General features: G+C 37.0%; 2 protein-coding genes across 4 annotated transcripts in view; one reads left to right on the top strand and one right to left on the bottom strand.

Moving 5' to 3' along the window:
• The window catches only part of LOC139977734 (uncharacterized), a 475642-nt gene that overhangs the window by 255831 nt on the left and 200974 nt on the right, over positions 1-18837 (bottom strand). The window lies entirely within an intron of this gene.
• LOC139977875 (uncharacterized) lies at positions 11967-16372 on the top strand. The gene is made up of 4 exons (XM_071987572.1): positions 11967-12184; positions 13839-13959; positions 14528-14641; positions 15536-16372. The coding sequence occupies exons 1-4, from the start codon at positions 12032-12034 to the stop codon at positions 15637-15639; spliced, it is 492 nt and encodes a 163-aa protein (XP_071843673.1). The 5' UTR covers positions 11967-12031; the 3' UTR covers positions 15640-16372.

Raw genomic sequence — 18837 nt, 5'->3', positions numbered from 1 at the left:
TACTTAATTTTAAACAACCCGAGGGGCAGATTGCGCGATGGCTTGAAATGCTGGGCACTTATAACTACGAAATTCAGCACCGTCCAGGAAGTAAACACGGGAATGCAGATGCGCTTTCCCGACGCCCGTGCGTAGACTGTAGGTATTGCCTCCGTTTAGAGGAAACGGAATTAATTACATTAGAGGATACTGGGGGAAATCTTACTGGACAACAACTCAGTGAAAGTGAGGGTACCCTTGACACCCACGTATGTACGGTTGTAACCCGTAGTAAAACTAAACAGGGTGGGAGTCAAACTGATAGGCTGGGCGAAATTAGGACAGATGCTGAGAAGGGGATGGACCCCGCTACATCAGTAGAAAGTCCAACTCAAAGTGGAAAAGATAATGGACAGGTTGTGCCAGAGATAGTTGCTCCCAGGCTAGAGCTAGATGGTGCTTGGGTGGACCAGTGGTCTGTAGAAGACATTAAGAAGGCGCAGCAGGGTGATAACGACATCAGTCGAATCATAGACTGGATGGTTATTTCCAAAGAAAGGCCACAATGGTCGCTGATTTCAGCTGAGAACAAGACTTTCAAAACTTACTGGGGTATGTGGAAGGTCTTATGTCTCAGAAACGGTATTCTTTATCGAAAATGGGAATCTGAGTCGGGGAATGAGATCTCCTTGAAATTAGTGGTGGCTAGAAGCATGCGTAATGAGGTAATGTCTTTGTTACATAGTAATGCCACAGCTGGTCACCTAGGTGTTAAGAAAACTATGAGGAGAGTCCAATCTAGATTTTACTGGGCTGGATATCATAAGGATATAGAGAGATGGTGTCGGCAATGTGAAAAATGCTCTTCAAGGAAGGGTCCAATTAAATCTCATAGAGCACGTATGCAAAAGTACGTGGTAGGAGCCCCCATGGAAAGAGTGGCCATGGATATATTGGGACCCTTACCAGTTACCGACACGGGAAATAGATATATTTTGTGTGTAGCGGACTACTTTACTAAGTGGACCGAGGCTTATGCGATCCCAAACCAGGAGGCAGTTACTGTGGCCAGAGTCTTTGTAGAACAGTTTGTGTTGAGGTTCGGTGTTCCCCTACAGTTGCATACTGACCAGGGCCGAAATTTCGAGTCAAATTTGTTTAAAGAATTAGCACAGCTCCTTGGTATCGATAAAACTCGCACCACAGCCTTTCACCCCCAATCTGATGGCATGGTGGAGCGTTTTAACAGAACCTTAGAGGCAATGTTATCGGCCGTTGTTTCGGAAAACCAACGTGATTGGGATGAATGGTTGCCCCATGTTACCATGGCGTACCGCTCCTCTGTTCACGAGACCACGGGAGAGACACCCAGTGTAATGATGTTAGGAAGGGAGATGAATCTCCCAGTTGATCTCCTGGTACACCCTCCCCATGTTGAAATTAGTTCAAGTATTTGTTATGTAAGTAAATTGGAAGAAAAACTTAGGACAGTTCATGAAATGGCTAGAATCGAAACAAAGCGTCAGTTGAAAGGCAGAAGAAGTCCTATGATAGGCTTAGCAATGCCAAAAATTATAACGTCGGTGATAAAGTCTGGCTGTATAACCCCAGTAAGAAAAAGGGACTGTCTCCTAAGTTGCAAAGATATTGGGAAGGCCCATATTTAATAGTTAATAAGTTATCCGATGTAACTTATCGTATAAAACAGTCGGAACGATCGAGGCCGAAGGTCGTTCACCACGATCGTCTTAAATTGTGCTTAGCATCTGGAGAGAATGTTGAGACCAACAGAGTTGGTGAGGCCTCGTAGTTACTTTATTGTTTTTATTGTAAAGATAGAGCAATGTCCGCAAACCTTCCTTTCGGGCGTTGTATTGGTAGACCACAAGTATATAGATTGTTTTTCGTGCGGACCTATCGACCTTTTGTTTGGACCCAGTGATATAGACGAGCGCCAACCCCCATGACATCACCCATGGAGGATAGCTCCACACCTTCCCCAACCACTTCAACATCAACCTCTTCAACAGCATCGTCGGATTCAACTCTGGATGATAAAGAACTGACCCGTCTGCGGAACCTGATGGTTGCTTCACAGATTCCACTCACAATCAACGCGGAAGTAAAAAAACATTGGACTTGGAGTTATTTACAGAAAAGACATACGGTCCAATACCCAGATGGTACAGTCCTTACCACGGAGAAGGAGGGATTCGAATTACCCCCACAGACCAGCGAACTGTTGACTTACCGTTAATCCATAGAGATGTCCTCGATCAGGACTTTTGTGTTAAATAACGTGTTTCTTTATTATACATTTTTACTGTGAAAATATTATGGACATTTCACCTTTTGATGCGGACCTCCGGCAAGGGCGGCGGAACCGGGGGGGCACAGGGGGCACGTGCCCCCCCACTTTTCCTCAGGTTAAAAATGTGCCCTTTTTCTACCAAAAAATTTCTAAATAAAAAAAGAGTTAACAAAGCGAAACCCACGTCGAATGAAATATTTCGGGAATTTTTAAATGTTTACTACCACAGGCGTAGGAGCCCAATTTGAATTGGGGAGGCTGTAACGACTTGCCCGAAAAATATTACCAAAATTTTTCGCGCGCTACGCGCGCGTTCAACATGTCAATGTGCATATCATATAGGCATGCGTTGGTTATTACATCGCATGCCAATAACATACAATCATTTGCCGTGTTATAACCCTTCCAAATTGGTTAGAATTATTCGGAAAGTCGTTACAATAATAATTATCATAATAATATCAGTTTAACCATTGAAAAACACATAGAAAAGTATTTTTCTTTCAGTATTTTGACATATTTCATTTGCTTTCATGCATGTATCGATCGCGTGTGCAGGGACTTGGACTTTATAATGATTTCACCTCATTTTGTCTATTTCCTTGTTTCCCAATTTGCACATTAGATATTGCAGTGCTAATATGCATTGTTTCCTTGAAGGGGGGGGGGGGGGTGGCGTTGATGGAGTGATGTGTATACGCAAATAAGATAATACAATAAGAGTTATAAAGGGTACTAAATATCAGGCTGCATCAGTCCAATCGAATTTCTGCTAAGTGCCCTTCGACGTTGGTGCCCCCCCCAGATTGAAAGTGCTTCCGCCGCCCTTGACCTCCGGTTTCGTTATGATATCTTTTTACTTTGGAAATCTTGTGGACATTTCATATTTTGATGCGGACTTCCAATCAATTTATTTTGTGGTTTGGATCTCTGTGTTACATCAAGAGTGTTATGTTTTGATTCACTTGGATTGTTTTCATGTATTTATATCTATGTACGGCACCGTAAGTTGTTTTTACTTTTACTAGTTGTATCTGGAATGTGACCTCACATGAGTCCAAATTGCACTTTCGCGCGAGCCGCGTTATTCCTTTAGGGTATGAACACGTGCATGTAAGGTCATATTACTCTTCTATTACTCTCGTATTGCGTAACTTTCTTCTTTCGCAGTCGAGCTAGGACATATTTTTTTTAGCCGGTACAGATTGACATGTGATACGTTTTTATCTCAAAAGTTAGTTCAGAACCCATATTAAGAGTTAATATCAAATGTTATTGTGTGTATCGGCTCTCGTGCATGGCAGGCACTATTAGCTATACTTTGCTTTTATACGTTTTCATGTATTTTGGATTTCTTTTTGTATTAGTATGTGTATGATTTTAGATTTGTGTCTAATTAGCGATCCTTATACTATATTGTTTTCATAACTTGGGGACAAGTTAAGGACTGAGAAGGGGATAGTGTGATGACGTTGGTCATCTTATATGTCGCCCTCTATTTGTCGTAGGCTACATTACGTAATAATTCAGGTCACGTGATGTCTGCTCACCAGCTCAGCTGAAGCAGACCTCAAGAATTGTGACCAGTCTTCGCTCCCGATCTGAATCGTTCGGTTCGGTAGTAGCCCTGGCTCCGACCATTGTGGTCGTACTTGTATCTGTCTTGTATTCGTCTTTTATACACTTTTGTACGTATCGTTATAGGACTCTACTTCGGTATTGAGACCTCGTTTGTGACCATTATCGTTAAGTGCATGTTTTTCTACCTATTATTGAGGGCTTCGTGCCGATGTATTGTTTGTACCGTGGCTGTTTATAGTAATAGATTGCGAAATCTACACAGCACTTGTTCTTTACTCGTTTATCTATGTGTTATATCTTTTGCATGTAATAGCGAGATTTAAGGCTCGTCGTTTACTAACATACAACCATCCAAGCCGCATTTGTTTCCATACCACCACCAGTCCTCAGCAGGGAATATTTGGACGCCCCAGAATCTTAGACTGAGTTAGCGTTACAATATATATATATATATATATATATATATATATATATATATATATAAATATATATATATATATATATATTTATATATATATATATATATATATATATATATATATATATATATAACCTGTATTACCTGTTATATATATATATGTATATATATATATATATATATATTATATTATTATTATATATATATATAATATATAGATATATATATATATATGTATATATATATATATATGTATATATATATATATACAATAGACTCATATGCAGTGTGATTACAATTCTATTTATTATTTTATATATATATATATATATATATATATATATATATATATATATATATATATATATATATATATATATATATATATATATATATATATATATATATATATATATATATATATATATATATATATATATATATATATATATATATATATATATATATATATATATATATATATATATATATATATATATATCGCTGCTGAATAAACTTCCAAAAATTTTACAAATCAACCTCAAGCATATTAGTGTGGTATTTAAAGATCTGTTGTATTGGCCCAAAATTTAGCAAGCTAATATACCAAAATATATTGGATAATAAGAAAATATGATACTTACAAAGAAACTATAATCCAAAAGGATTAATCTCATGCGGTTACTAGTATTGATATAATATTATATGTTTATTACACTAACAGTATATATACCCTCTATGCTTAAGCAGGAGGTATTCCTTGACAAGTGAAATCTCGCTGGGATGGTTTTCCATTGGGGGGGGGGGGGGGGGTATTTTGGCAAGTTTGTCAGTAAATTTAGGAAGTGTTCTTTTTTCTTATAGAAGTTGTTTACTAATACTAGCCTTATATTTGGAGTAACATACAAAATGTGTGTTAACATTGTTGATGAGTGACATATTTATATTCTAATCAGGATGCAAAAAAAGTAACATCAAAAGTCGGATTACTGAAGTAATGTTTTATTTCTAGGGAAAATTGATCACGCCAAGAGCATTACCCGAGAAGTCAGAATACTATAGTTTGAATCACGGCATGAATATCAATGCTTTCATATGAATGACCTTTTTTTGCTGTTATTTAACGGATTGTTTTTACTAAATTTTCCCGTTACAATAATAATTTACCATGCATAAGCTAAATAGAAATAACGACAGAACAACTCTGATAACCTTAAATGAGTTTTTATCTGCTCCAAAATTGTGTAAGTTCTTGACACATACTACACTCATTTACCAAGCAAATAGCTATCGATAAGATTTGTGTATACCGTATAGGTAACCAAATTAACAACATATGATTTGCTGAAGTTAATTATCTTGAGTTCTTACGTTTACTACCGACAGAGTTACACGAGTATAAAGTTATACTTTATTTAACGCCTTCGACACTAGAGGTGTTCGTTGTAACAACTCTTGTTTTTTTATATGAATATTGACATATTGCTCTTATTTATGAGCACCTGTAGGGGGCAAGGAGAGATCAGGGGACTTGCACTCCACATGGAAAATAAAATTGTTAACAACAATCAGGGTTAAGCAAAACTAATGATGCATACAAATTAACCACATTCCAGCTCGCTATATAAGGGCTCAGAATAGCAGGGGTGGTCATTTAATTCTTAGAACATTGCTGGGGCTTCCCCAGCCGTACATTTCTGCGTAGCGTTGTTTGCGGTTTGCTATTATTATGCACTGGCATTATTCCCAACATAACTTTTACATTTGCAAAATTTTCATTGCAGACGACAACATATTTGGGCATTGTTTGGATTCTAATTTTAGCTCACCAAATGTTACTTCAACATACTTTTATATATGAATAAGTAAACTTGTCAGTCACAATTGTCTGAAACCTTATTCATGAACCAAAATCATCATGCATCTTACCAAGACGGACAAATGTTAGTTACCAAAGCGTTAAATAACCCTACTCTTTGCCACATGTATAATATTTCAGGGTAGCTAGCGGGGGTTGGTGGCTGTGAAGGATATGTGTTGGAAAATACATTTTAATTTTTTCTAACACATAATTTTGTGAATGACCGTTGGCGTGTCATTTCGTTATTTCATGACGTGTTCAGCCAAGAATGTGTGTCCCGCGAAGCAATCCCCTGATCTTTTTCCCTCTGTTAAAAAGTAGTGGTTATGACGTATCATTATTCTCACGTTGCCTTCACCCGTAGAGTATTTTTTTATTCACAGAATACTCACTTTCAACGTTAATTTAAATATTATAATAAAACTGCAGACATTAATGAATGACTGATTGTAACATTGTAATAACAATCTAAATATAACATGTGTGGATAATTACCAAAAATAATATATAATACACAATTATATCAATAATTGCCTTGAAGAGAGGGGAAAACTGAAAAAAAGCACCACTGGTGCATTTATAATTAAATATGAAATAATATTACCGTTTTGTCGCCTCTGCTAAGACAGGGACATTAAATTTGTTATCATCCATCAACATTTTGACAGAAATGTCATATTGTTCAAAGGGAAATGATTAAAAGAAACGTGAGTGTAAGAAACAATAACGTTGGATTAAAGCAGTATGTTAAATGTAATTCGTATGATTTCCTCATGTTGTCATAACATGCTTTGAAACTTTGCCAAAATTGGAGCCAATCAGTTTGCATCTCCGGTGATCAAAACGGTTGGAAGTTGGTGTGTTATAAACCGGGGAATCGTTTTACAAACAATAAATCACTTTGGCTACATTTTTATTGAATACAAATACCACTGGTATGGTGAATATATCCGGACTGCATAGAATAGACTACTTTACTAAATGGAAATATGGTACATGATATTATAACCTATGAAAATGTATCAACATATCTTATTGAAGAGCAACCCTACAATAAGGAAACAAATTTGGGAGTGAAAATAAGCAGTAACGCCTGAGTAATGTCACTTGATTCAGTTCACGTTGTTGCACATTAATTAAAACAATGTTGATTTGTATTGTTCAGCGTTGTCCCAATAGGAAGATTCCTTGTACAGTTTGAAGGATAATAAGACCTGTACATATGACATTGGACGCGAATAGGTTTTTGTTGGCACCTTTAATACGTTCACTTGATCTCAAACATATATAGACGCGGTACAAATGAATTGACTCAACTTTACCGTGAATATGTCCAGTGAAAAGCTTGGAAGTGGATTTCCCATTTCAACTATTCCAGCTATTGCACACGTACCTAGATATCAATCATCAAACTCAACCCCGCTTCTAAAGAAAAAGATGATACACATTATTTTGAGACGTTCCGTCAAAAATCATGAACATTATTTTGCGTACGTTCCTATATTTATCGTAATTGCAAGCGACATGTGTTACTTGAGTGGCATATGAATATTCATGTCCCGTCATTTCACGAGCTGCACTTTTCAATCTCTTTATGCGTACTTAGAGATGTCGAGAGTTGGTCCGAATGTGTGAGGAAAAATACGGCAAAATAAGTGAAAAGTCGAGGCGAGCTGTTATGTCGATAAGGAAAGATTGTACACACCCCCTTTTCCAATCTACCTTTAATATGTCTTGCGGAGTTACTTGCTTCTGGAACCACCCCCCCCCCCCTCCCTCTCCAAGAAAAAAAGAGAAGAAAAAAAAAAGAAGAGATTAGAAAATTAAAATTGTCACATTTCATAGTTAAAGTGAACTTGAAGCAAACAGGTGTGATGTCATTGTTGCACACGTGCTGATGATGTTGTGTATTTCTTAAATATTTGCATTTACTTTTCTGCCCTAAGATGTGTTCCATTCACAATTTTTAATTCACCACGGACATTGACCTTATATGCACTTGCAACCCCGTGAGGTAAACTAGCCATATGTCTCTTTCAAGGTCTAAACAATAGACTGGACTATAAGGAAAAACAAAGCAATCAGTTAAAACTGTTCGGCACATCCGTCGGAATAGATATGGAATATATATGGAGTACATCATATCATAAAAATTCCAAGTTTTTGACCAAAAGGCATTTTTCTTGACAAGCCCTCAAATTAATCTTAAATATACGTACACTCAATCTAGCACGGGTGGCTTATACTAAAAATGCTCACCTAATTTGTTTTAAGCCTTTCAAAGCACATGGCTGGCTGTCAGCCGATATTGATTGAGCGAATTTCTTCTTAAATGCTGTTATGGCAAAACATGATTATAATTGAGATTAAAACATGTCATCTTAATTAATCCCCAAAACACGAACAACGTATCTTATCTGGAGGGTATAAGAAATCATAACTGCCCATGTCGTAATTATGATTGTTATTTCGAGTTTGTGAGTTCACGAGATGGAAAGTAGGTAAAGGAGGGAGTGTCCCACATTTTAAGTTTTTCATGCTAAAGTGCCCTTCTGAAAGTTCTAAAGTCCCGCTCTGAAAGTTCTAAAGTGTCCCGCACTGAAAGTTCTAAAGTGTCCCGCTCTGAAAGTTCTTAAGTTCCCTCTTGAAAGTTAGACTTTGCCCATTCAGTCCCTTCTACACATTAATGTTTCATATACACCAGAAGGATGATATTATCTCTGGAAAGGGTCAACAATGACCACAGGGGCAGTCTAAATTTAATGAAAATAATGAATGATGCCCTTTTGCACACTTGCAGATCATGGTTTTACTTTCAAATCTGCATCCAATTTGCTAGAAAAACACAATTTGGTATTTTTGTATGACCTTTACAACCTCTTGATGCAAACAAGCCACGTTATCCAAGGGATAACTGTAAAAGTAAAAATAAGAACACACTTTGTTGTCAGTGTGCAACTTGAATGAAAGTTTGATAATTGCTTGAAATTATTTTTAGTTATCTTATTTTATTCTTAGGTATATCGAAACAAAATTTCTCATGGAGTATCCTTTCGAGATATAAAAAAAACCGAAATTGCGTGTTAGGCAGATGACATTATTTTATCAAATATCAGTGGCCAATCAAGGACTTGTCTAAAACGCGGTAGTCCTCTGGACTGATGTTAAATTGTCAATTACGTAAGGAACGTAAATATTGAAGAAATAGTAATACTGAAGGCAATACAAATTGCTAGCATAGAAGTAGGTAACCTTGAGTTCAGTCGCAAAGCCAGTCGCTGGGTGAAGGGTCCTCCTCTTCACCAAGAAGTCGTCGAACATTTAATGGAGTTTACTGCTACCCTGGACCATTTCCAGGAAGAAGAGTGCTTATCACGTTCTCAAATTGATAATTTGATCGAGATGTATTTTACTTAATTGAGAAGGCTACGACCAATTTGGTTCATTTCCAAAACTTTGAAATGCAAATAAAAATATGTTGGTTTAGGGTTGATTGCCATAACATTTTAATCTAAATTTTTATTGTATTTCAGGTGCCAGTGTGTAAAAAAAAGCATACACAATTTACACGGATGAAATAAAGCATGGGCCCATAATTGATTGCTATAGTAGATGGCTTCTACACCCATCCTGAACCATTTATAGAGCTATCAATTCCTGTTGAATAGCATTTTGTATCCTATTTAACTATTACCTAACTATTACGCTACGAGGTGCATGGTACAAAGAATGTCGAACTCGACAGAGAGTTAATTGACAGCTTGTGTTCAATGTAAGTTGACTCTATAGGAGAGTATTCGACATTGTTGAAATGAATGGAAACTGTAGGTCTTTCCGAGCGCATTTGACCTATTATTACAAATGACTACTCAATATAGTGCGATCATACCTCTTTATTGCACGCGAACATTTATCTCACTATTTGTCATGAAGAAAACCTGAAAAACAGACGGTCGTGAAAATACTATCAGTTAGAAGTTACAGGTGCATTTTATTGTTTACGAATTTCTCGCGCTTGTCAAAACTGGAATAAATGAAGAAAAAAAAGTACTTACAGCTGCTATAATCAAATGTGTCAAATATATGCTGACAGAAATGGCATATATAGTTAAAGGGAAATGTGTAAGAAGTATACTTAAGACGTAGAAAAAAGATTGTATCCACTCCATTATTACTATTACCAGCTATGATTGTACCTCAAGGAGACCATCAATCATCGACTAAAATCCGCCTCTGTTAAAACAATAAAAGTGTCACGCACACGTGCTTCATTTGTAGGGCAAATTTAACTTGGTTTGACTTTGAACTCTTTGATTATACCTTCTGTGGTCAGTCGAGGGTTTGTTTGATTTTGTTCCACTTTCCACCACTCCCATCGATCGAATTTTATAAATTGTCTTCAGTCATTTTTGGGCCAACAAAATATGCTAGAAAGATGATAAGATAATGAGAAGTAACTTAATTGACAAGATACTGAAAACTTTTGCCCGACTAGAACATTGAGGAAATTTTCTGGAACCTTATTATTCTACATTAAATAATTCTCCATTCAACCAATACTCTACCTACGGAAATATTTTCTTTCGGAACTTGCATTTTTGCTTGCCTTGCATTGTTCATTTCATCTGTATCAACTCACACAAATATATCAAATGATTCACACTTTCTGCACTATATTGTACATTGTACAAGTCAGTTTGGCCATTCGGGAGTGATATGGTAACTTATTCAATTTCACGTATCTGAAGTTTCGTCCCACTGTTTGCAGGAAGGGATACTAACCACAATAGAGATGTTTTTAACAAAATTTGAAGGAACAAATATATCATGAGGCATGAGTTTTACACGATGAAAGCACAGGATAGTCAGAATTAGATAGCAGTAAACTGATATCTTCTGTCAGTTGAGTTAGAATTTTGTATAAATAACCAGGCAAAGAAATAAAGATAAATTCTAGTTTTTCAGGAATCAGCAAGTGAGCAGTCTAATTGACAAAAATCACTATGGATAGATGTATTAACTGATGAGGTTTGTGAAATTACAGCTGTAATTCTAAAAGACTGTGTTGGAAGCTTTGTTTTGATCGATGTCAACTCTTCTTATCATATATTGAGCAAGGAATATTGCATTAACGGTCCATAGTGGGAAGAAATTGTTAAGCCAGGTTGTCTTGCTTTGTTAATAAGCAGTTCCATTACACGTCTACATATGTATGGGCGTATGTATGGGATTGTAGTTATTTATTATTAGTCGACTTCTGCTTTGTGTGTTTATTCAAATTGTCAAGTAGGCCTAATAAATGGTTGAAGACCATTAGGAAACTAGATAAGCAATATTCTGTTTTTGTAATAGAGATATAACATGGAAAATGGGGAAAAAATGTTTTTTAAATATATAAATTTTAATATAAAAACTAGAATTTAGTTTTCAACGATAACCTCACTTCTGCTTTGTGTGTTTATTCAAATTGTCAAGTTATAAATGGTTGAAGACCATCAGGAAACTACGTAAGCAATATTCAGGTAAAAAAAAATCAATTTTATTATTTATGATGGAGAATCAGGCGAGAAAGTATGTCTACAAGAAAAAGCTTAACGAGTTCATCACCCGCCTATGAATATTAATAGTTTATTTTAAATATTTGTGATTTGACTGGTGGATAATTTTCCTGTTATAAATTAAACCTGCATAGGTTTATAAGCATATTAAACCAAATGCAACTATAAGCAAAAACCAAAAGCAATATTAAACCTGCAACAGGTGCAGAGCTTTTGGCACGGTTTTGAGGGTATATATAGAGATAAAACGCTGCCCTGTGCTGCTGTTATGTATGCCGTAATATTTCAGGGAGACATTCGAAAGATTTTCATTTCGTTCAACCATGAATCTCTACATTTTGTCTCTGTTCCTTGGCACGGCTTTATGCGCATTCAAAATATCGTTTGCATCTAGTCACAATGAAGAAAGAGTCCGTCGGAATCCGCCGAAAGAATCTGCCCAGAAGAAAGAAAGACCATTCCAGCCCTTGACATTGGTAAGTGAATATATTTGTATTCTGTTTAAAATATTTAAGAAATCTGAACCAAAATTATAGTGGTAAATTATGGTAGTTTAGTTGCAACTTATTTAATGATATGTGTGTTTAAGAAATTACTACTTAGAAATTGAAGTTGCTGTTGAATTTTGAGGTATTTGAATTTGTAAGTGAACTTTATTTAAACGTTGGAACGAAAAATTAACTGCCAACATTTCCAAAATTGCTGCATATATCGTGAGAATGAAAACAAAAGTAGCCGACAATGCTGAAACATTAAGCACTCCAATTTCTATCTATAGTCAGTTTTACCTAAATGTTTTGGTAACCCCCACGCCAACCTCTCCCTCCAGCGACGTCATTGGTTCCGTGTGTCTTTTTTTTAGACCTTTCCCCAAAGGTTCATTTTGATTTTGATAACACAGTTATTAATATCAATTTGTAGGGATCAAAATACTGGGAAAACTAACCTAAAAGGGGCTAATAGGTCCCCGAATTTGTGTTTAAAATGCCTGGATGTTATTAAGAATTCCAAGTCATATATATAAACACTAGAAAACTAGATTAATGAAACGAATGTTGCACCTCTGGCAGGCAAACGCAACTTTGGTATCAATGAAAAGAAGTTTTAAAATATGCAAATCAAACCCACTAGTTTTAATTTAACCAATCAGTGAGTAGTAAACATATTAAGTTATGATCCGTTGCCAAAGGTAGCTTCAAAAAGTTGGTTGATACCATGTACTGCCATAGACAATGTATACAAATATACCATGGTGTTATTTTACGTATTGGTCAAAGACGTTCAGAGGTTAACGTGGGGTGGGGTTTATTGCGCTCCTAACGGGGAAAAACAACGTTTAAAGTTGTACATTTTTCAACTTTTATGCCACCATTTGACTTAAGATTGATTACATAATACATCAGTTATGTAAGTCGTTATAGCATGGTGGAGTCAGTGGGGTTGAGAAAATCATATGAAAAAGACGCAAAAAGCTGCTTTAAAATGTACACTTTCCAAAACAAAATAGTATAAGTATGCTATAGCATTCTAATGGTAGCCATAGCCTACGTATGCTGAGAGGAAGTCACATGAGCAATTTATGTGTAGGTTAGTTCTTAGCTTTGTGTTATCAATCTTTGTTTCACATGCCAATTAAAGGGACTTACGGGGGGAGGGGAGGGTGGATGAACTGAGTGAAGTGGCCATTAAGGGGACCGGAGCACAACCCTCTAGTTGTTCAAAAAATACCATATGGTGTATTTTGACACGACTCCGTCTTGTTAACGATTTGTCTATAGGAGTGGTGTCCTGAGGCTGGATGCTATATCATTAAGTAAGCCCATAGAGGCCTCAAAATGCTTAATTATCATCCATTCGTCTTAAATTTCATCCTCGAAAATAAAATAGACAAAAAAAAAACAAGGAAAGTGTGTGGGGGAAGGGGAGGGAGGGGGAAATCCCAGGCCGCTCAGTATTGACCCTCTGGTTTTGCAGAAGAGTCTTAGTTTTGCAATAGGGTGGGGACTTAGTTCTGCAGTGTGTCTTAGATCTTAGTTTTGTTGAAAACGTAACAACCGAACATGTTTTCTTTAATTCACCAAGTTTCATTCCTGCAAATGACTTTTGCTTCTTCCTTGTTGCATTTCATAGGGCAATGCAGAACTACCCCATGATATAAACAAACAGGGAAACTTAGCAGGTCATGGGAATCTTCGTAATCGTAGATTAGACGACACCGACGAGCATAAAGTGTCAGTAAAGATCAGAAGCAGTAAGTTTTGTTAGATTTGAGTAAAATATAGATAATAACCTTATCAGGCCACTGAACTGGAGCCTTAGGTTATTAAACTAATAACACTATCACAGCAATCTACCATTTGATCCGTGAACATTTCATCTTTGGGGGCAAACGATTATTTCCTTTTTGCTATGTAATATGAAATCGTTGTTATTGTATTAGTCTTGTCCCACAAACACGCATGTATGAAAAAGCAGCTTGTACAATTAAACACATATTCTACCTTAAGTGGCTCACGTAAAGACCTGCAGATCTATATTCCTTCGTAGGTTGACAATTAGTTCCAAAGAATGGAATATAGCACATAGTGTTTTATTTTCAGTTGAAGTGTGTACTTCGATTTGTAGCTTTGGTATCCAGGTTACCGAACAGTGTAGAAATATGATACTTATGTCGTAAAGAAGAGGCATTCGTTAGTCTGTATTTGTATTGAAGTACGAACACCATTTAACCTTTAACTGATACTCAACAAGATTTCAAGTTAGTTCAGATCCATGCTTCGTACTATTTCAAGCTGGTCTTATTGTGTATGCTATTACAGCCGGAGATGACCAGTCTAATCTCCGAAGTCCTCCAGGAGTATCAGCTAGTGGAGCCATCTACGTTAGATGGGGTCATCATAGTTGTCCATCCTCTTCACAGTTAGTTTATACAGGTAGCTGTTTAGTAAATTACAAACAAATGTTTTTACAAAAATTTCTTTTTGAAAAAGCAAACTATTATGATCGCATTGTTTTATGCTATTAGTTTAAAATGGTTTTTGAAAGAAAAAATAATCCACCAGTAATTATTACCGACAAATAGATGAGATTAATTTAAATTTTTATAGAATTGTTAATGATAAAACAATATACCCGAAATACCATGTATGTATATATTCCACCAGGCCAGTAGTTTTCAACTATTCCTTAAAACTTTTTGAGATGGAATTAAAACCTTTTCAGCGTGAGATATGTGAAAAGTATTGATACAAAATTTCAACCGATCACAGTTAAGATTTTAAATAAAGAGGATTTTGTCTGTTTGTAAAAAAAGGGGGACGTCCGGGAAGCATATCTAATAAGTTATACTGCATGTTGTCCGTACGTGAGGTAATCTATTCATTTAAAAGTAGAAGAAAACGATGTTTGAGTTTCTGCAATAGCCCATGATTTTTGTTTTAATAGTTTGCAAGGTTACACAAAGAAAAATTCTAACTACCTTTATCCCCGTTTACAGTTGCGAAAATGTATCCATGTCGAAAATAACATCAATTTAAAACAAACAAAATAGGTGATGTGTTGGAGATTGAAGGTAGTGATACACCTACGCGGTTAAGTCAAATAACCTTTCTGACTTAAATAAAGACGTATTTTGTTGCGATTCATAACGTATTAAAGTGGTCTCCAAGGTGCTATACAACTAACACTGCTCTCAGGCACGTTTCTACTACAAAAGGTTCTTAAATAGATACTTCTAATCGCATTTTCGAGAAAATTATAAATAAAAATCTTTCTACTAAAGAAAGCATGCACAGCATTATGATAAATCTTTTTATATTTCAACCGAGGCTCCGCCGCGGGAACAAACGCGCAGGATTCCGGGCGGAGTAAATCAACTTTGCCTATCGCAAAAGCTTGTGTACGATTCTCCAATAGCTGGCGTAGGGCCTGAAAGATCTTTCATTCATGGCAGTGAATATCAGATAACTAATTTTCCACAACTTCAGTCTAAACGATGGTATGATGTTCCTTGCGCAGTCTGCTTAGCAACGGCCAGATTCGCTAAACTGATCATTCCTGGCACGAATGTGTGCCCTTCAAATGCATGGACCAGAGAGTACGGAGGTTATTTGATGTCCGCGAGAGTTCATTCAGTACATAAAAGGTCAACGCATGTTTGTGTCGATAGAGAGATGCAGGTGATACCTAGCTCCGGTGGGATTCCTCCTGATACTAAGCGGGATTCCCTCAATTTGGTGGAGGCTAGATGTTTATCAAGTGGGGCCGGCGGCGGCATTACTTGTGGTCCTTATGTTGATGGCTATGAACTGGCGTGTGCTGTGTGTACCATGTAAACTAAAAGTATTTGCATATCTAAGCACAGTGACTTTGGATAATTTTTATTTTAAATCTCTAAAAACTCGTGAATATATTAAAATAATTGGTAAAAATATCGCAGTTAAATAAAGTATGGAAATATAAATAATACATTCAAATGATGTAACCAGCAGTATGCATGTTTTTCAGACTTTTATCTTTGCTCTCGGTTTTTTTTTTTCGTTTTTGCGACCATTTTCCGTTTTGCGAAATTTTATCATTTCTGAAAACTTAACTGTTCGTCTTTTGGGCATTTCTTTCACGTTTTATGACTTATATTTTTCGTTTCTACTACTTCACATTTTATCTCAAAATGCAGGATCATATAGTCTCTACGCGAGGCCTCAATTGCGAAAAACAGTTCGTTCACGAAGCAAACATATCATTGCTTCTTGGCGACTGATTTCTCTCTTCTAAAATTGGACATCGTGAAATCAATTGTAATCCATCGATCAATCACCTTTAATGTCGGAAGAGTGTCATAGTTGGTCAATATTTCTTACGAGAGACATTTCTCATTCTGAGTAGCCTGCGTTATAGGCTCTTATAGAGGTTAACAATATGATATACAGCGACCAGCCTATCGCAGTTGGAGTAGCAATGTAGCATAACTAAACTTCAGGGTAGACATACTAAAAGAGAGGATGAAATGTCGCCAAAACAAAAATATAGAAGTCGCTGAAACAGAAAATAAAAGATGTAAGAAAAATATAGGCAAAAAAAGAATAAAGGTCGCAGAAATGAATGACTGGATACTCCTGCAACAACTTAAGAGACCTAGATACATTGTTGCAACCACATGACTGTTACTAACTACAGGCGCGTATCCAGGGGGGGACGTTGGGGGCGCGCGCCTCCCGGGTAAGAAAAAAGGGAGAGAAAAAAAGAGAAGAAAAAAAGGGAAAAAGAGGGGGAAAAAGAGGAGGAGGAGAGGAAGGAAGGGAAAAGAAAAAGAAGAAAGAGAGAACAGGAGAAAAGGAGGGAGTAAAAGAAAAACGCCAAGACACCTGGACAAGAAGGAGAAACAGTGACGTCATTACAGCGCTGATCCCTATTATATACACAGGGTAGCCAGTGACTGATCAAGGATTTCGAAAGGGCGTGCGCCTCACCCTACCCCTAACATCGTCAACTCCATTTTTGACGTTTCCATTTTGTCCTCTCTCAATAATGTAAATGTACATATATACTATATGTAAGGTCTATCATAACGCGTGTGTGTATATGAAACCTGCCATGAAACCAACTGTGGCTGGTCTCGAACTCGACCGTGTCGTCGGGGAACATGACGCATTTCGGGAAGGGGGCGACTGCCCCACCCCCCCCCCCTCCTTGAGCATATTTTGTTATGATACCTTTAGTAATTTCAAAATGCTTAAATGCAACATACAAGGCCGGGGAAGTTTCATTACCAGCGATCTGGGAGGTATTTTTGGCCAAAATTTGCTTGTACGCTTCGCGCCAACAAATGGTCCTGGGTAGTGTCATTTCCAGCGATTTGGGAGGCATTTTCGGCCAAAAATTTTCTTGAACGCTTCGCGCCAACACATGGTGGCGCTACGCTTAGATAGTCTGCCAACAGGCTTCGTCCCTCACTTAGCAAACTCCTCGCTACGCGCCGGCTCGAATTGAAAAAGCAAACAACAGATATCACCTTATATCAATAAGCATTAAAATGGTGTTCAAATATGAACAACCTCAAAACTGTCTATGTGTGAAGTCATGGGCGTAGGAGCCCAATTTGATTTGGGGCTGTAACGACTTGCCCGAAAAAAACAACCAAAAATTTGCGCGCGCTCGGCGCGCGTTCAACATGTTAATTACAATATCATATACGCCAGCATCGGTTATTACATCGTATGCCATCGTGTACCTTACGATCCGTCAAAGTTGCGCAGTATACCGCAGTATACCGCGGGATGCTAATGTAAACAACGAAATGTCTTGTGTAGATGGGCTTAAAACCTTGAAAAGTGGGGCTGACACGTATTGTGGGCCGCGACGTAGAATCACCTACACAAGCAATGATCCACAGGACATGCGATGAGGTCCAACATGATTTGTGACTGGTGACAATCTTCAAAAAGGTTATGGATGGGGAAAAACGGAGAAGATCCTGCTAGGATCGAAACGTCAGGCCTAGTTACTTTACACTATTTCGTCACGCGTAATTGTACAGTTGGTGAACGATTTCAATATAAAATGAATATTCTAAAATTATGTACTATTCCTAGTATATATGAAGCATTGAATGCGGTCAAACCAAGTGTTTAAGTTAGGTCTGAAAATTCGTATCTTAAAATTTGTTTTCAGTAAATATTGACTGACACGCTATGTGAGCAACTTGAGCAGTGTACTCGTTACCAGATATTCATATAGCAGAAACCGTGGAACCAGGACATAGTTGACAGTTGGTTTTCAACGAAATATTGCGAAAGGTTCAACATAAATTTGTGTACATTAAAATCAATGGATATTCGCGTCTCTATATGATTAACAAAGAATAGCGTAATATTGGATCAACGAATAACGATATGATCAATAAAGCTTCGCGTTTACTGTACGTAAAATAGAGATTCGCCTGGTGCAATAGGATCGGTACAGATTAGTGTTACGATATGCTCGGGCTACTTATTAACAGAGATTGGTGTCCAGTAGCATCATAGGTTCTTGTAAGGTACAATGGAGGTTTACGTTTGATAGCATCAACAGAGATCCGCGTATGATAGCAAGAACAAGGACTCGCGTTTATATTATATAGAAAATGAGATTC

This window comes from Apostichopus japonicus, chromosome 12, assembly GCF_037975245.1.
Source record: "Apostichopus japonicus isolate 1M-3 chromosome 12, ASM3797524v1, whole genome shotgun sequence".
Taxonomy (NCBI): domain Eukaryota; kingdom Metazoa; phylum Echinodermata; class Holothuroidea; order Aspidochirotida; family Stichopodidae; genus Apostichopus; species Apostichopus japonicus.
This window is presented reverse-complemented; position numbering and strand designations above follow the sequence as displayed.